General features: G+C 28.7%; 3 protein-coding genes across 3 annotated transcripts; 2 read left to right on the forward strand and 1 right to left on the reverse strand.

The window, feature by feature from the left end:
• Positions 1-1,631: 1,631 nt before the first annotated feature.
• Positions 1,632-7,325, forward strand: LOC101499973 (importin subunit alpha-4-like). Its single transcript, XM_012714069.3, has 11 exons — positions 1,632-3,561; positions 3,968-4,124; positions 4,416-4,512; positions 4,687-4,778; positions 4,875-5,012; positions 5,119-5,313; positions 5,447-5,613; positions 5,727-5,805; positions 6,018-6,143; positions 6,499-6,620; positions 6,897-7,325. The coding sequence occupies exons 2-11, from the start codon at positions 4,068-4,070 to the stop codon at positions 7,180-7,182; spliced, it is 1,359 nt and encodes a 452-aa protein (XP_012569523.1). The 5' UTR covers positions 1,632-3,561; positions 3,968-4,067; the 3' UTR covers positions 7,183-7,325.
• LOC101515529 (wall-associated receptor kinase-like 20) lies at positions 7,309-8,317 on the reverse strand. Its single transcript, XM_004494504.4, has one exon. It carries the CDS (start codon positions 8,274-8,276, stop codon positions 7,629-7,631), a length of 648 nt encoding a protein of 215 aa, XP_004494561.1. The 5' UTR covers positions 8,277-8,317; the 3' UTR covers positions 7,309-7,628.
• Positions 8,318-14,156: 5,839 nt separating this feature from the next.
• Positions 14,157-17,599, forward strand: LOC101488850 (importin subunit alpha-4-like). Its single transcript, XM_004494507.3, has 11 exons — positions 14,157-14,410; positions 14,525-14,548; positions 14,681-14,777; positions 14,850-14,941; positions 15,034-15,165; positions 15,271-15,465; positions 15,603-15,769; positions 15,885-15,963; positions 16,279-16,404; positions 16,830-16,951; positions 17,167-17,599. The coding sequence occupies exons 1-11, from the start codon at positions 14,201-14,203 to the stop codon at positions 17,414-17,416; spliced, it is 1,494 nt and encodes a 497-aa protein (XP_004494564.1). The 5' UTR covers positions 14,157-14,200; the 3' UTR covers positions 17,417-17,599.
• Positions 17,600-20,011: the final 2,412 nt, after the last annotated feature.

Raw genomic sequence — 20,011 nt, forward strand, 5'->3', positions numbered from 1 at the left:
ATGGCAAATGTAGCTTAACTAAGATAACATATTTTTTGTTTTTAAAATTTAATTTTTTTTATTTAATCTATTCTTTCACTCTAAAATCTCGTCTTATATTAAAAGATATAACTTTTTCAAAAAAAATAATCTCATAAGAAATATTGTTATGAAAATATATTTTAAATAACATCTGTAGCAAATATTTAGTATAATTAGTTTTTTTTTACAACAATGATACATTTATCTCTTATTTTACTACATCCATTCAAAACTTCATTTTATCTTTATCTTTTATCTTATCATATCACATTCATCACATTACTCTCTTTATTACTTTATATTTTAAGGTGTATATATAGTAAATTTTTTTATAGGATTCTAAGAGAATATTTACCCTATATTCTATAGTTTTGATTTCAATTATTTTTAGTTATTGATTTATCGTATTTGCATAATTGATCCTGAGATAATAAAATAATTTAAATTGTACAAAAAAATATCAAATTTAATATTCCAAAGAAATTTGTTAGGAGATTGAATTTTATGATAAAAAAAATTGTTGCATAAAATTAATATCATGTCATAAAAAGGAGAAAAAAAAATTAGAGATAGACAAAAAAAAATGACAAACAAATTGAAAATTGGGAGTGGTTAGAATTGGAGGGAGAAAAAAATGACAAACAAATTGAAAACTTGGGAGTGGCCAGAGTTTGAGTAAAAAACGTTTAGCAGTTATATTATTTGCTTTATTTTTACGTGTTTAACTAAATTATTTAAAGTCTTCCGTGAATCTTGTAACTAAAATATGTTTTTACTATGTCTTATATTTAATTATAATTTTATTTTAAATTTTTGTTATTTATCTCAATTAAATTATTATATTATTTTAATTATAGAGAAGAACGACATTTGCATGTCTTAATCAAATCACAACTCTAAATTTACGTTCTATTAATTCAAAGTTGTGGTGTTAATTACTCTTGTAATAATTTGTATATGTTATTGTTACATTTTTGTTATTGTGAACCAACAATAATTGATGTAATTTGTAAAATTTTCTTTCAATGTAAATTTTTAAAAAAGTTTGAAGGAGATTGTTTACGGTGTATAAATGTATCAATCTAATTACAAAAATATTTAAATATTTATAAGTTTTTTAGTTTATAAAAATAATGATTAATTAACAAAAGAATAAATGTAATGAAAATTATTGAAATCTTTGTAATAAAATGAATAATTTTCACTTTAAAATAAATGATTAAAAAAATATGAGAGATTGTTTGTATACAATTAAAAAGCTTAAAATAAAATATGAATATTTTTCACTCTAAAAATTTAAATGAGTGCATTTCAATATTTTTATTTATTTAAATTTAAATTTCATTGAATAGTTTGGTCATATATTTAATTATTGATTTTTAATATGTGATTATTATGTTTTTATATAGTTTATGGTAATTTATATTTGATACATTTTAATTATTAAAATATAATTAAAATATTGAGATATACTTATTTATAATAAATTAAAAATTAAATGATAATTAAATCAAGTTTCTAAATGGAGTTATACTTTTTATTGTTTGTTTTTTAATGATAGAGATATAGACCCAAAAAATTAACAGAATAAAAGAAAATTCTATAAATGCTATGTCTTATTATCAAATGATGCGTTAAAATTAATGTTACGTGACATATAAAAATATATTAATATAATAATTTAAAATTTATTTTAATATATTATATTAATTTTGTATTAATTGTATTATTATTTTGTTATTTTTTCCAGTAGTTTCTTAGGGGTACCTCTTCTGGTTCCATGCATGATCCTTTACATGCCCCTCACGTCCAAATAAAACTCCAAAGGTGATGAATATTCTCTTTACTGAAGCTGCATATTGTGATAATAAAATATAATTTTATTCACTGAAATGCGTGTACTAGATTGTGATAATGTAACAGCTTGCTTACTGACGAGTAGGGAAGGGAATAGGCTAGACCGTCCGTCAGAGGTTTACGGTCTGACCTATTTAATAAAAAAGCTAGACTTAGGCTGTTTTTAAAGTCTATTTATTTAAATAGGTGAAGCTCGGACTTATAAAAAAGCCTATTAGGCATGACAGATCGGCTTATATATATTTTATTATTTATTATTATATTAATAATATTATTTTCTATTTTAAATTCTATCAATTAGGCAATCACTCAGTGAGCATTCTATATTCAGTAGTTGTTCCATATTTGATAGCGATTCCATATTTGGTAGTCATTCGATATTCGTTCAATTAGTCAATCAGTAGTCGTAATAATGAATATGTTTGTTTCAGAAAAAAATATATATATTATTTGACACAAAAAATTATTTTGAAGGTTTAAAGGATATTTGTTTCATATTTTTTAAAATTTATTTTAAATAGACTTTTAAATAGGCTTCCAAGTCAGGCCAGACTTTTAAAAAGGCTAGACCAGACCGGCCATGATAGGTCGTAGGCCAAGCTTAACCCTAAAAAATATATCGTAATCCACACTCAAATCTTTCAAAGTATGACTTGACCTAATCTATTCTCACCCTAGAAGCAAGGTTTTCCTCCCTTCTATTCACATTGTTCTCGCTCAACGGGCCCCACTTCACGAAAGATCTAGATCTTTTATGTTAACTACTGCGTTCTGGTATGTATTACTCAACAAAACGGAACTTACTATAAATTTCACAAAATTAAATTAATGGAAATATTTATGTCTTTGAATTGCTGAAGCAATTCATTGAATTTGTTTGATATTTAGATTAGTTTGAACACTACAACAAAATAAAAAAATTAAATAATATCACACTTAATTATTGAGATAAAAAAACACAGAAAAATAAATTTATATAAAAATAATTTATTTAAGTAAATAAAAGAGGAAAAAATATGAGCGATTTTAAAACTACTGCGTTATTTATTGGAATTTTGATAAAATTTCTGGGTTTGATAAACGGAAGAAGATAAGGATATTGGAATTCTTTAATATATAATACATTTTTAATTACAAATTATTTAATTTTGCTTCGTCACAACAACTAAGCGTGCATGTTTACAATTTTGTAATGAAAAATGTTACGATAAATAAACATACAAAATTAACATGTTACTTTCGTGAATTATAAAAAATATCATATTTATTTTATTTTATTATTATTATTTTAGAAAATCGCATATGTATTTTACTTTATTATTATTATTTTAGAAAACCAAATGTATATATGAGTGAATATCAAATGAGATGAATTTGAGAATAAGTGAATAGAATGATCAAATCTTAACCATATACAAACAATCAAAATTAAAATAAAGAACTACTCTTAAAAAATATCATATTTCACTTGAATAATTGAATAATTTATAATCATAGATCATTCTTGTAAGGTGTTATAGTAAATATTGGATCCTCACATTTTAAAACTCTTGTCTGCTATCTACCATTGCTGTTATGATTTTGCGGAGGCTATGAATAAGAACGAGTGGGTGCAGAGGACGCGGAGGCCCGATGTTGAAGGAAAATCCAATTTATTGTATCTATCTTTCATTCATAATTAAGGTTCCTCTTCCCTTTAATCAATCAAGCTTTCTCACTCTTACATATAGTTCCACTATTTTTCACTCTCTCTGTATGTATCATTATGAATGTACGTATTTCTGTTTAGTATTAAGGGTTTTCAGTTCTTTTTTTTAATATTTAATTTTTGTCGGGACATCGCAACCATTTATAGTTAACAAATGTTTTTAATGATTCGACGACTGAGATTAACTGGACTTTTACACTGTTAGTGTATATAAATTAAATCCTTAATTTTGAGTATTTGTTAACTGAGAATCATTCATTCTGTTATATACTATTTGCTGCACTGAAACTTGGAGTGTACGTTTTCTTTCTGCTTTAAGAAGAAAGAAGAAACAACAATGTCTCTGCGACCTAATACTGGCTCTTCTTCATCTTCTCGTAGGAAGAAAGTGTACAAGAATACTGGAGTTGACGCATAAGGATACAATGATGTCCTTCAGATAAGGAAGAATAAGCGCCAAGACTATATCTTCAAGAAGCGAATGGAAGAAGACGGAGATACTCCTTCTTCTCCTTCCCCTCCCTGTATCATCAACACAGTATGTATATTATATATGTTTTCTTAACATTCATTTTTACTCAAACAAAATCAAGAAACCAAAATTTGAACAACATGCATACATGCAACAGAGAACACAGACTTTAGCAGGACTTTATTTTTTGAATGGAACAAAACTTCGTGCGTTCTTAGATTAATTCTAAGAGACATTACTCACAAACATGAAAAAAGGACTTATCGTTGAATGTCCAGAGATAGAGCTTTGTGTGTGATTTTGAATTGCAGCATAGAAATAATTTTTTTCTCCTTTACTCTTCATGCTATTTAACAGATACAACACATTCGTATATTGACACAATCATTATCGTCTGATGATCCTGCTTCACAACTGGAAGCAACTACTGAGATTTGTAAGCTACTATCAAAGGGTATGAATACAATTATTATATTTAATTTGCGATGTAATACCCATTTCTTCTGTTATGCCTAGATTATATGATGACATTGATCGACACTTTAAATAAAACGAGGTGTTAGACACTGTATATAATATATAAAGATGTTACTCAAATTTTAACATTGATTGACACATTTCTGTTCAGGCCAAATTGCTCTAATTGATCAGGCAATCCGGGAAGGTATTGTCCCTCAGCTTGTGAGGTTTTTGGAAAGGAATGATATACCCCAACTGCAGGTATAAATCTTTTCTATCATGTTCTCTATTTTGTGATTCATGAATGTGAAGATTTTGATCTCGCTCAAACAATATGTTGTAACATTATATCTGCAGTCCAAGGCAGCGTGTATTCTAACCAACATCACGTCGGGAACGTCCGAGTCTGAGCATACAAGAACTGTGATTAAACATGGTGCTGTTCCCCTGCTTGTGAACCTTCTGTACCGTGGTAATTATGACATGAAAGAGCAGGTCAAAGCTTCCTCAATCTCATAGCATAAAGACATTGGGAAAACCATCTTGTATGTATATATGTGTTGTTTGCTTACACAATTTCCATGTCTTGTGTATTAAACAGGCATTAAGGGTATTAGGTAATATTGCTGGTGATTCCCAAAGCACAAGGGATGATGTTCTTAGTCATGGTGCACTCTTGCCATTATTTGGTCTGTTGTGGAATCCAACTATAGTAAAACCATCTATCTTGAGGATCGGTACATGGACTTTATCACACTTGTTCCATGGAAAGCCTCCTTCCAAACTTCTTCAACAGGTTGGGAGAAGTTTTACAGAATATTTTCTGTGTGATGAAGTTAGAAGATCCTATATAAATTAATATAGTTAATTTACTCATTGTTTGTTATCTTCTCTTCTCCAACTCATGCTCTTTTGTTATCTTTTTTCAGATACAGCCTGCATTGCCTTTCGTTCATAATCTCTTGTTGATGGCTGATGAAGAAGTTGTAGTAAATGCATGTCGGACTCTCTCTTATCTTACTCATGACGGCTCAAGTAAAATGATCCAAGCTGTCATTGATGCCAATGTCTGCCCTCGACTTGTAGAGTTACTACAGTAAGTCCTTGACTGATTGCAATTCCTTCTGTGTCTATCTTTTTTAGTAACACTAACACTTTCATCTATCTTTCCTTTTTCTCTTGTGGACTGAATAAATATCCTTTTTGCAGGTCACTAGAATCAAACGTTGCTGCACCTATACTGGTGACTCTAAGGAATCTTACTCTTGGTGACGAGGCTCAAACTCAGGTACAAAGAAAAATGTATAACTATCTACTGAATCCAGAAAACCTATAATTTTAATGTCATTATGGTTGTAGAATGCGTCTCACAAGTGTCAAATGACAGTTATATAGACTACTGATAGAGTATTATTTTTTATGGCACATTTCTCTATTCTGGCATTCAAAATTGATTTATTTTACTGCCTATTGATACTAAATTAGCCACATACTTTTCAGATTCTAATCGACAATGGAGTTCTCCCTTGTCTTAAACTAGTTCTTTCAAGCTGTGATAAGATCGTCCTGAGACATGCTTGTTCGGTAATCTCAAATATCACACGCGGAAATATATCTCAAATACAGGTAATCAGTGATTTTTTTCTGCTTAATTTAGTAATGATTTGCTTCTGAGCAGTTTCTTATTAGAAGTTCATGACAAGTTATTTGTTTGCAAGTTTCAATATTGACTGTTTGTTGAAAAATGCTACTATAAAGTCTTTACTCATTTCTGTAAGAAATCACAATTCACTAGTGACATTGTAACATATGTGATTGAGGAGTGAAGAAACTCTTCTTTCCTGTAAAGTTGATTTAAGTTGGTTGAATGTGAACCACATTCATTTTTGAATTTCTGAAAATTAGTTTATATAAGACTAACTAAACCTTTTAAACATAACATATATTGTCACAACTAATACCATTATGATCATTGTTGTAGGCCGTCATTGATGTTGACCTTATTAGTCCTCTTGTTTGTCTTACAAAGGCTGAATTTGACATCAAGCAGGAGGTTGCACAGGCTATTGTCAATGCCGCAGATGGAACTCCTCAGCAGATTCAGTAAGTTTTACCATTACATTTTATTTTCCTGTATCATGATTTTTTTTCACCATTCTCATTCTTCTAGATGTAAATGCGTTAAAAAGAGTGGCATGTAGTGGGATGTATAGTTTTGTGTCCCTGGGATTGTGGAAAATATTTGATACATTGTATTTTAGACACACTTGGAATTGTGGTTTATTGAAAGAAAAAAAAGGTTGTGTATAATGTTATTTCTTACTCCTTTTGCATTTTATGTTGTGATGAAAACTTATGACTTAATGGACATTGGTCTAGGTTCTTGGCGAGTAAAGGATGCATTGAGGCACTCTGTGATCTCTTGACCTGTCCAGACCCAACTACTATGACATCATGTCTGTCTGGGCTGTATAACATTTTACTTGCAGGAGAAACATACAAGGGTGATACTGTTTGGGTCAATGTTTATGCTGAAAAGGTTGACAAGTGTGGAGGATTGGAAAAGATTGAAAGTTTGCAGTGCAATGACAACAATGGCGTTTCTACTATGGCTATGGATATTTTGGGGACATATTGGCCCGAGAGTGGTAGTGAGCAAGATTAAATAATACCTAATTACTTTTTTAATAAACTAGGTCTTTTCTTTTTAATCTGTCTCATATTGAATAGTTGTCTGACATATACATACATTACAATGAGAAGAAAAGGAAAATTAGATTTGCTACATGTGTAATAATAAAATGGAAATTCTTATATTGTTTAGTTAACTTATATTGCACGAAAAAAGAAAATCTCAAATGGAAATCACTTTGTGGAGAATACAAACAACCATGTCATCTGTTCTTCTATAAACCTTCAAAAGCAACACACTCACTAGTTACTACTTATCACAGTTTCTATTGATAGAAGACAAAATAGATTCTCAGTAGAAATTAAAGACATAAAAAAGAAAATTCATCCCAACTTATGTTGAATTTCATCTTTTTGGGTTTCCAAGAGCTGTTTCATAGTGAAATACTATTACATTGACACCATGAACATGCATCTACGTCAATTAGGAGGCAGCCATTGCAACTCAATCCCATAATTCCAAGTTTTAAAAGATTCATTAGGCTTGAAATCCACCAAACTAGTGTAAGCAGTACAACTTCCAACCTTGAGTCTGATCTTATGGGAATTCATGGCTGAATCTTTTAAGAAATGACAACAAAGGGTTCCCATACACCCACTTCCCTCCTCCACTTTTTCCTCAAACTGCCTACAGATGCTGTTTGAAGAACAGTTAAGAGGAGATTGAAGGATGTTATGAGAGCAATTTAGAAGCATGACAGTGTTAAGTGTAGATATATTAAAGGGAGAGCTTTCATCAAGTTGTAAGCCTCCACCAGTGAGATCAGAAGAATAACAAGTGTTTTTAAGTATGATGGGTGGTTTAATAACAAGTTTGTTGGCACTTGGGTCAATTTTAAGGATCTTATAGTAAGTCCCTGTTCGTGACAAGAACTCTAAGCTATCATTATTGCAGTAAAGTTTGTACCTTTTGTCACCACAGTCATCATTAGTGCTAAGTGGGTATGGAACTCCAAAGTCACCACAATTTGAACAAGCACTGAGGGGAGATGCATTGATTAGTGGACTAAGACCGGCCATTAGTAGAAGGATTATCATCATTAGTTTTATCCAATTCCAAGGATACATGGATTTTGTCTCTTGATTAGGCACTGAGGTTTAATTGCACTAGCCCAAGAATGTGGTCTATTTATAACATATCCAATGGCAACTTTCTATTTTGGGGGTTTTATAATAAAAAGCTTTATTATATGTGTGACAATGACCTGTAAATTTGCAACAAAAGATAGTTAAGTAATGCAGTGAAATAGTTACTCTATGTTTGGAAGCACGGTGAGGTAGGTGATTTTACCATGAAAAATTACATTGAAATTAAAGCTACAAATTGAAACTATTAATTTTTACGCTGAAGATTGTATTAAAACGTAGTAATTAATAAGTCAATGTCTTTTTAAACAAATGAGTTCTCCATATTATACTATAATTTAAAAGAGATACATCCCCGCGATTCACCAATCACATTAAAAATTGAAATTGAAATTTACATATAAGTTTTCAATTGCTAAATTTCAAATTGAAATATAAGTCAAGATGGATGTGAGTCAAAAATTCTACTATATATAATAACTACAGCTGATAATACTATATTAGCTTTTCCTGACACATTTGCTAAAGAATTAATATAGTCTTTATGCTTTAAAACTATATAATAAATTCTATTTAGTTATAAAAATGTAAAATGGTCCTTATTTTAATTTGGATGAAATGTAAAATAGTCCTTAGGTTCTCATTTGATGACACGTCTTTTTTACTATCTTGTAAATGCGAAGTATATCGATTTTTCATTGGTTAGTCTCCACTATCCATTTCTTAAAAGAAAGAAGAGCTCCATACTTCATATACATAAATTATTTTAAAATTTGTGAACACCTCTCTCCTAAATAGAGTTTTATATTTCTCAAAAGAAATGGGGAGCACACATACACTTCTGTTCCATAGTGTAATTTTTGGACACATGTTAATGATTAAAATATAAAATATTTATTTTAAAATTTATGTATTTAACTTTTTAAAAGTTGAAATATTATTTTTTTAACATAAAATTTTTACTTTTGAAATGTAATATTTTTTATAGAATTTAATTCAAATATATTGTTGGTGTAAGAAAATTTTATCATGCACTTTCACCTTCATTCTCATGCTTATATTTCTACTTTACATTTTATACAAATTATTTATTTTATAAAATAATAATATTTCATCAAATTCAACTTTAATTTTGAAAGAAAAAAAAAATTCAATACAGAACGTTTGAATTTTTTTAAACAAATCAATTTTAGAAGAAACATTTTTCTTAATTTTCCAAAACCCAGCTTGAATAGTGAGATAGAAAAGAAAAATTAGTTTTTTGAAAAAACTATTAATTGTTTTTTATATGAAATGATTTAGGTAAGTTGAGTTCCTATATTCACTAAGATTAGATAAAACTCCAAAACTTACACTAATATGTTTTTATAAACGAAATTTGAGTTGAATCTTTACATACCGGAATCACTAATGTTGGCTATTGTGATCGATCTTTGCAATGACACTTGTCAAGCAAACTATATATAAATTTGGTAATTAAATTTTTAGTGTAATGAATCACCTGCTTAGTTGAATTATAGAATATTGTCAATATTACTAGTGCTATTTTTAGCACAATGGCACATTAAACCCACTATCTAAGGGGTGCCACTTGCCTCTTTGAGTGTTGCACCCTTTCCATAAGTGGTCTCCTATAATAACGTTTTCTTATATGTTGATGGCCACAAATAATAAATGTAAAGTACTAAATGATAAACTCCTAAAGTTTCTAAAATTAATATAAGAGCTTTAAAGTTTGGCTCACAAGTTAATGTGGACATACACCAAGAGCTTGGCGCTTAATCAACAACATCAAACAATAATTTTGTCTTGTAACATTTTTTAAGAATAATTTTGGGGCCTGTCAATCTGTAATCCACTTAATGATCTATCCATATATATTTTTCGTGTCCCTCTGGATACATAAATGCATAATTTCCATGACATAAAAAATTCACAAGAGTTTAATGGTGGTCCATCAAAAATTATTTCAGTTTTGTTCAAAGTGATCGAAGTTCGATCAAGAATTATTTTCATTTAAGTTCAACCATTTAATTATTCTTACAAATTTATCTATTAACTATATCATTATATCAATTAAGAAATAAAATAATCGATCTTATACAAAAGAAATATATATACACAAAATTCTAATTAGTTTTTTTCTTTTTTTGCACAAACAAGTAAAATGGTTTTATTTTGTATTATGGTGCATAAAAGTAATTTCTTTCATCGCGAGCTCTCATGATAATCTACACTTCCAATCGAATTCCACTTGCATAAAAGATTTGAATAAGGATCGTATATTGTTACAAATTATGATAACATAAAAGAGAAGATAGTAATGAGATGCATGTCATAAATTATGATTTTGTTTTGTGTGATTGTCATAAATTTGAGATGCATGTCATCTTATGTAATTATGTTTTGAAAGTTTTAAATGTCATAAATTTAAGTTAATTCTCCAACACTATATACTAAAGTGAAAGACAAGAGATGCAAGGTTGAGAAGAGAGATTTTAAATGGGATGTAAAAGCTTATTTCATAAAGCTATACAATGAGTTATATATTTTTCAATGATTAAATTGATCAACATAGCTTCAAAATCTCATAAAACTTATACATTTTTGTCTAAGGTTTATTAAGATCGCCCAACAAACTAATTGATGACCTACCGCATAAAAAACACGTGGATGGAGAATCAAGTGAGGTTGTTCATATATTCATATCAATTGCAAATGATGAAACTAACAACAACTTTGGACACTGTTAATGGGGGCGAAAGGCATAAAAAAGCGAAATTGTTCACATGAGAGTAAAAACAACGTATATCTTGGGTTGAAAAAATGGCTAGAAAGAGAAAATAATCCTCACAAAAAGAGAAAATCTAAAACAAAAACTAATGCAATCGTTACCTGTAAGATTTTTTGTTAACATCATAATGTTGGTGTAAGCTCTAACGTCAATCTATTTTATAAAGATTATTTTTCGTATTATGAACTTAAAACGTATATCTAATTTTTGTTATATGTACATGACACCATTTAGTATGTTATTAACCTTATAATATAATATAGTCTTTAGAATATATAGTTTGTTTAATAGAACATCAATTGTGACTTGATCGTGAAACCCAATTGAACATTAGAACATTATTCTTAAAATATCCTTAGTCAAAATATTATTGTTAATTAGAATGACAATAATACAACAAAACTATTATGTGGGTAGACTGATGACCATATCTTACGAGTCGTAAATATGAGATATCAAGTCTTCACATAAATATAAATATTATGAGTAATATTTATATTAGATTAATTCACCACGAGAATATTACATAATTGTTGTGTAAATGTCATTAACAATTCTACCATTACGAGTAGTCATTTTACTTAGTTACTACGATCCCTATGTGAGGAGTTGTTAGGATAATTGATCATTGAATTTGCATTAAACTAGTAGTGGATCTTGAAATGAAACATTGGAGTGATCGATATTTAAAATTTTAATAGATAAATAAAAAATATAATATTGTATTGCATATAAGAATTTTAAATTATAAATATATAAAAATATATTTGAGAGAAGTAGTAGATTAAATTTTGATTTATATTTTTAATAATTAAAAATTAGTTGGAATTTAGGTTGAAAATTTTATTTTATTTTATAATTATAGTAGTTGTTTTTGTAATTTTGTTATAAATTATTTCTTCTGATTTTTATAATAGACATTTGAATTATAATTTGGTCATTTATGTATTTGGTCCAAGCCGTATTAAGGATTTTGGAGAACCTGTTCTAATATTAAAAATTGACCATAATAAAAAAAATATAATTTTAATAATTATAAAAATTGGTAAAAGAAATTTTAGTCCATATACACTTACAATGCGTACCATTTGATTAGAATAATTCGTGTGACAAATGCGTATATTAGAGCGAAATATACATATCAACTACAATACCCCAACAACCACAATTTAACTCCTAAAAATAATTCTACTCATAAAATACACATCCAAATATTACACCAACATACGCCATAATATCTATATTAATTAATATATTTATTAATATATGTCAATTCGAAATTCTGATTAGCATATATTAAACTATAATTATATAGACTTATATAATTTAATTTTTACAAATTTGTCACATTTGATAATTATTTATTTTTCAATTTTTTTAACATAAATATTTTATTTAAGATCAAACTTCTAAGTTTGACTTTGAAAACACCCTTTTATATTCATCTCCACAAAAAATAAAACTTTGGAATTTAAATAGAAAATAAAATTTTGAATTATCATGCTTATAGTCCACTTTAATTTAGTACATAACATATATCAAATAGATTAATTTTTATTAAAAAAATTATAACTGATATAAGTAAAATATCGTATAACTTCAAAAAATTAAAAAAAAATGTTAAAAAATTTGGAGCGGTAGCATTACATTAAGGATACCAGTGTTATTGATAGAAATTGTTCTTTTATATATTAGAAGTTATGTCTTAGACCTCTTAATATTTTTTTTTTTTAATTTTATCAAATTGAGTTCCTTTTTTAAATTTACAGTTTTGTTCTCTCATTATAATTTTTTAATTAAAAAATAATGACGTAAATTATTTTAAACAACGTAACATATGATACGATGATGTACTATGAAATTGAAATAAAACACCATGAAAACTTAAGTTTCAATTTTAATTTTTTTCTTCATATTTTTAATTCAATTAATGACATATTAATAATTAATGCATCTAGACGGTTCTATATCATAGAATTGTATGTCACATCATTTAAAATACATTAAATCATTATTTTTTTAGTTTAAAAATATGAGATAAGAACTAAAACTGTCGATTTTTAAAATAGGGAATCAATTCCGTGAATCAGTATAAATATAAGAATCAAAACTGTAACTACACCTAATTTTAAATAACAAATAAGGGAGGCATGTGTGTCACTTGAGTTTAATAAATAGTCTCTATGTCCACAAAAAAATTATTTTTTCATGATATTTTTTATTTTTAATATAATAATTATTATTTTATCAATGGTATAATCTAGTTAATACGGTTGTCTTTTGAATTTTTATAAATGTTCTTTCATTCCAAATCCCAGGTAACGGTTATTTTCCTTTTTCCCTTTGTCGATCATTTTAAGATTAAATTTATTGAAAATACTTTGTTAGTTTTTGTTTTTGTTTTTATAATAAAGTTATTGAAATTTTTATTCCCCTAAATTTAAATTTTGGTCGGTGATATACTCCATCTATTTGCTCAAATTTTATGGGATACTAACATACCTCTTTTACCACCTCCAATATCTTTTAGATTGATCAATTTAAAAGTATATTTTGATAAATAAATAAAAAACATCTGCATTGACTAATCAAAATATGTTAATAGAGGGCTTTTGAGGTTTTTTTTTTATAAATATTTCTTAAACTCATGGCCCGATGCATGTTGGAATAAGACCGCTCCATGTTGGCCCAACTTAAAATTGAAACGACAAAAAGAGAATGAAATAAGTAAAGAAAACGACGCGAAGAAAATGAAAGAGACAGGGAAAAAGCGCGCAATGAGGTGGGAGCAGTTGCTCCGGCGACAGCTCCGACGATGGATAAGTGGCTGAGTGTAGAAACCATTCCAATGAGAAGAATTGTATTGATTTATTCACTTCAGGTTATAGCTTTTCCCATTTGTATCTTAAAAAATGAGTTTCATGAAATGCATATATATATATATAGATAAAAATGATTGATGAAGTTAGGGGGTGCACATCGATCTTAATAATCCAACGTGGCATAATGAGGTAGTTAGTATTTAAAGAGAAGCCATGTAGTTATTGATTGATTCTGTTATAGTTAGTATTTTGCATTTGCAGTGAAACTTGAAGTGTACGCTTAAGTAACAATGTCTCTGCGTCCTAATGATGGTGCTTCTTCAACTTCTCATAGGAAGAAAGTCTACAAGAATACTGGAGTTGACTTCCAAGAAGGTCGCAGAAGGAGACAGGATGGCGCCATCCAGATAAGGAAGAATAGGCGTCAAGAAAATCTTTCCAAGAAGCGAAAGGAGGAGGAGGTGGAGGATGATGCTTCTTCTCCCTGTCCCATCAACCCAGTACGTCTTTTCTTCCAAATTTACATTCTATATAATCAACTTCAGATTATCTAATCTTTCAATCTTTCTCTGCATATTTTGCTCTTCCTGTGCTGCCTTCCATTTTACCTACAGAACCCGGATCTTGTACTATTCAAGGTACTTTTTTTATTCCAATAATTAGGTGCATTCTTGAAAAATGATAATTAATGTTCCATGATAGAGCAAGATCAACTGCATGTCTAGTGATAGAGCTTTGTGTGTGATTTTTATCTTTATTCTATTCAATAGATACAACGCATTCCTACATTGACACGACAATTATTTTCCAATGATCTTGCTGCACAACTGGAAGCAACTACTCAGATTTGTACGCTACTATCCAAGGGTATGAATCCAATTCTTATAAGTTCTTGTTTGTTTCTCAAATTTTAACTTTCATTGACACATCTCTTTTCAGGCCACATTGCTCTAATTGACGAGGTGATCCGGGCAGGTGTTGTCCCTCAGCTTGTGAAGTTTTTGGCAAGGGTTGATGCACCCCAACTGCAGGTATAAATCTTTTTTTAACATGTTCTCTCTTTTGTGATTCCTGAATGTCAAGATTTTGCTCTCACACAATACGCTGTGCATTATATCTGCAGTCCAAGGCAGCAAGTACTCTATCCTACATCAGCTCAGGGACGTCTGAGCATACAAGAATTGTGGTTGAACATGAAGCTGTTCCCCTGCTTGTGCGCCTTCTGTACTGTGGTACTGATGACACGAAAGAGGAGGTCAAATCTTCCTCAATCTCATAGCATAAAGGCATTGAGAAAACCATCACATATGTATTTATACGTTGCTTGCTTACACAATTTCCATGTCTCATGTATGAACAGGCGATATGGGCATTAGGTAATATTGCTGGTGATTCCCCGAGCACAAGAGATCATGTTGTTGGCTATGGTGCACTCTTCCCAATATTGGGTCTGTTGTGGAATCCATTGGTAGTAAAACGTTCTACCTTGAGGATTGCTTCATGGACTTTAGCAAACTTGTGCCGTGGAAAGCCTTCTTCAACAGTTCTGGAACAGGTTAAGAAAATCTGCACAAATATTGCTTGTGCAGTAAAGTTACCAAGTCCTATATAAATTAGTTAAATATAGTTAATTTACACATTGTTATCTTCTCTTCTCTTCTCCAACTTATGCTCTTCTGGTTTCGTTTTCAGATGCGATCTGCAATACCTTTCCTTCGGAATCTCTTGGTGCTGGTTGATGAAGAAATTGTAGTAAATGCATGTTGGACTCTCGCTTATCTTACTCATGAGGCCTCAAGTGAAATGATCCAAGCTGTCATTGATGCAAATATCTGCCCTCGACTGGTAGTGTTACTAAGGTAAGTCCTTGACTGATTGCAATACCTTTTGTGTGTCTTTCTTTTTTAGTAACACTAACATTGTCATGTATGTTTCCTTTTCCTCTTGTGGACTGAATAAATTTCCTTTTTACAGTTCCCCGGTATCAAAAGCTACTGTGCCTATAATGGTGACTCTAGGAAGTCTTGCTATGGGTGATGAGGCTAATACTCAGGTAAAAAGAAAGAAGTATATCTATCTACTGATTTTGGAAAACCTCTAATTAAATGACAGTTATACAGACTACTGGAAGAGTATAATTTTTTTTGTCACATTGCTTTTTTCTGGCATTTAAAATTGTTTTATTTTACTGCCTATTGATACCTATGAAGCATGAATATTGACACGTCGACACCGATAATAATTTGAGAAAATGAATTAATTGAACATAATTAAAGTGTCGTGTTGGTGTCGGACATCGGGACACGCCTTCAATTAGAAGCTGTCGGTGCTACAGAGATTGATACTAAATTAGCCACATCTTTTTCAGGTTCTAATTGACAGTGGAGCTCTCCCTTGTCTTAAACTACTTCTTTCGCAGAGTGATAAAGATGTCGTCAAACATGCTTGTTGGGTAATCTCAAATATCACAGCTGGGAATATAGCTCAAATACAGGTAAGCAATGATTTGCTTCTGAGTAGTTTCTTATTAGAAGTTCATAACAAGTTATTTTCTTGCAAGTTTTAATATTGACTGTTTGTTGAAAAATGCTACTCTAAAGTCTAAACTCATTTCTGTAAGAAATCACAGTCCAATGGTGACACTGAAACATATGTGATTGTGGAGCGAAGAAACTCTTCTTTTCCGTAGAGTTTAAGATTTAAGTAGGTTGAATGTGAACCACATTTACTTTTGAAATGCTAGCTAAGATGTGGAGATAACTGAGTAAATGTCATTTTCTTAAACATTTACTTTCTCTTTATGTGGAAAGACATCACAGGCCAGCACTATATTTGGAAATTAGTTTATCTAAGACTAGCTAAACCTTTTAAACATAACATATATGGTCACAACTAATATCATTGTGATCATTGTTGTAGGCTGTCATTGATGCTGATCTTATTAGTCCTTTGGTTCATCTTTCAAAGGCTGAATTTGACATCAAGAAGGAAGTTGCATGGGTTATTGCCAATGCTACATATGGAACTCCTGAACAGATTCGGTAAGTTTTACCATTACATTTGATTTTCCTAAATCATGATTTTTTTTTTCACCATTCTCATTCTTCTAAATCATGATTTTGTGTCCCTGGAGTTGTGGAAAATATTTGATACTTTGCATTTTAGACACACTTGGGATTGTGTATAATGTTATTTCATACTCCTTTTGCATTTTTTGTTGTGATGAAAAATTATGACTTAATGGACATTGGTCTAGGTTCTTGGCGAGTAAAGGGTGCATTGAGGCACTCTGTGATATCTTGATCTGTTCAGACACGACTATGATGGCATTTATTCTGCTTGGGCTGTATACCATTTTACTTGTCGATGAGGGCAATGTTTATGCTGAAAAGGTTGAGGCATGTGGAGGATTGGAAAAGATTTTAAGTTTGCAGGGCCATGAGAACGATGATGTTTATACTATGGCTGTGGATATTTTAGAGACATATTGGCCTGATGTGTTGTAACGGTAGATGATCAGAATGTTCATAATAGTGAGGATGGTAGTGAGCAAGGTTAAATAATACCTAACTACTTTTGTTAATGAACCAGGTTTCCTCGGCATATACTTACATTACAACGAGAGAAAAAGAAAATTATATTTGGATACGTTGTTTAGTTAAATTTCTTTTATATATATATATGCGCTCACGCGAGTCAACAAACTATTCTAATTAAGTTTTACGTGATGGTGTCAAGTGCGATGGTTTCATAATGAAAAATTGCGTGTATTTTTTTTTTTTTTTAAGAATGATTCATCAACGGATTAAACTTTAATCGGTTAAATCCTTCACTTCCGAATTTAATCAACGGATTATATTTAATTTATCGCTTATTAAAAAAATTTAAATTTTTATTGAGAAATTCTTTGTAATATTATAAATGTTAGTGCATAACGTCATTTAAAAATTTAAAAAATAGACAATAATTAGATTACAATTAAGAAAAAATGAAAAGAAAAAAGTTTATGAAATTTAAAAAAAAAAAGTAAAAACAAAAATTGAGATTTTATAAGACTAGAAATTTATTGAACTCTTTTTTGTATAACAAAGCTATTGAATTTTTTATTTAACACATATTTTCATGAATACATCTCCAACCACTCTCAAATTTCAGTCATCATTTACACTAATAATCTCCTTCATTCTGCATCTATTATGAGGCTCACTTTGTTAATATGTTCATGCTCAAACAAGACATCATCAACAGAGTGCTGATAAAAATCCAAGTGAATATAAGTTTTAGAAACCAAAGTGTGCTTAATTTTCTACTTGCAGGAATTAACTATTTCTTCTATTAATATATGCCTCAAGTTTATGTTGCAACCAAACAAAGGGGTTTAGTTGTTGCCAATATTTGATATTGTATCCAATTATTATTACTAATATTAATCATTTTTGTAATACACCATTTTATTAAAATTAGATCTTTAGTTTAATTTATAAGATCTAATTAAATTGATAAATATTGAAATTTTTAAATTGAATATTATGTCTCGTATTCGAATTTAATAATTGCAATTCTTTATAAGTGTTTTATCACTTTATTTACAGACATTACAGATAAAAAAATTATATTTTTAATTTAGTATGTCTCTTAATCACACTTCTAAATTATTATCCATTGACATGAATAATTTATAATTTTATGTCATGTCTTTTTATTTCGTGTTATATTTTTCAATATTTACTGACACTTTTGTATGTCGTTGGTAAAATATAAATTATTTTTTAAATAACTGAATTTTTGTTTAGATTGTCATAACAATAATCCAATAAACAATATTATTTAAAATAATCATATTTATTTCACTAACTTTTTATTTGCTAATTGACGGTATAATTTATTTTATGACAACCAAGAACTGACAACTCTACCTGTACATCACGCATGTATTGCACTAGTAATATAACATAATAGAGCTAACTTATTAATTTCACAACAAATGTCGCAATAAAAATTTAAATAGTCAAAATATGTGTTTAGTTACAAAATAAAAAACTCAGATATACAAATAATATCATATTATTATACACTAGTATAAAGAAAACTACAAATTTTACCTACAACACAATTATTACTAGGTAAAAGAGTATGTACTATATACGATTTAGAGAATAATATTATTTTTTTTCAACTTCTTTTTTTAATTTCTTTTTTTCAAATTTTTATATTTCATAATTAAAATATATTTTGTGACACATGTACAAATTTATATAATTAATATTATAAATAATTCATTAACTACTTTTAAATATTATTATTTTTAGTACTTATAAAAATACTTTAATGTGATTAATATCACATGTTTTAGTAATTAATAAAATATATATTTTTAAAATGGTTAAACATTTAAAATAGTTAATGATACAAATATGTATATTAAAATAATGTGTATGATTAAATTGGAAGAACAAATTTTTGAGTGTTATAAAAGTATAATTTTTTAAACAAATTTATTTTTGAACAAAATAACAATATACCATATACACGACCCACAGTTATCCAATCAAAATCTCCCCCAATTATATATATATTTTTTATAGTATAGCTAGCATTTGAAAAATTATATTGATTCCAATGACTTCAAAGAATTTTAAGTTTATTCAATTTTTAGATTCAAACATAATTTTTAAAAACATTAAGACGACTATCATAAATTAGTAAGACGCTATCATCATATTTCGTATTTGTGTTTAAATATTGTGTTACAACACAACTTCAATACTTCACCATTTTATTTTACATGTATACCCATACAAATACTTCATAGACGTGAATTTATTTATATTATGTTGAAAAATAGATTTTGTACCCATGTAACTAAGTTTATATTCCTCGTTTAAATTTTTTGTCTATTAACTTACTAAAATTCCTTTAAGTAAATATTTAAAATAAAAAAAATAAAAAAATTGGACATTCTAAATTTTCTAAAAAAAGTAATTTTTTTTCTTTGAAAATCTCTTACGAGAAATTTCAAGAACAAAATTTCCAATAATTATTTTTCAATATTAGAAATTTCAAATTTCTGGTTGAAACTTTCAGAAATTTCCGGTATTGAA

The sequence above is a fragment of the Cicer arietinum genome, chromosome 3 (assembly GCF_000331145.2).
Source record: "Cicer arietinum cultivar CDC Frontier isolate Library 1 chromosome 3, Cicar.CDCFrontier_v2.0, whole genome shotgun sequence".
NCBI classification, from domain to species: Eukaryota; Viridiplantae; Streptophyta; class Magnoliopsida; order Fabales; family Fabaceae; genus Cicer; species Cicer arietinum.

Excerpts from the sequence above, each read along its gene's own strand:
- LOC101499973 (XM_012714069.3), top strand. The coding sequence starts at position 4,068 with ATGGAAGAAGACGGAGATACTCCTTCTTCTCCTTCCCCTCCCTGTATC. Across the intron at positions 4,125-4,415 it reads CTCCCTGTATCATCAACACA|ATACAACACATTCGTATATT; the intron begins GTATGTATATTA and ends GCTATTTAACAG. Across the intron at positions 5,013-5,118 it reads ATTATGACATGAAAGAGCAG|GCATTAAGGGTATTAGGTAA; the intron begins GTCAAAGCTTCC and ends TGTATTAAACAG.
- LOC101515529 (XM_004494504.4), bottom strand. The coding sequence starts at position 8,276 with ATGTATCCTTGGAATTGGATAAAACTAATGATGATAATCCTTCTACTA.
- LOC101488850 (XM_004494507.3), top strand. The coding sequence starts at position 14,201 with ATGTCTCTGCGTCCTAATGATGGTGCTTCTTCAACTTCTCATAGGAAG. Across the intron at positions 14,942-15,033 it reads TTGATGCACCCCAACTGCAG|TCCAAGGCAGCAAGTACTCT; the intron begins GTATAAATCTTT and ends TTATATCTGCAG. Across the intron at positions 16,952-17,166 it reads GGAACTCCTGAACAGATTCG|GTTCTTGGCGAGTAAAGGGT; the intron begins GTAAGTTTTACC and ends ACATTGGTCTAG.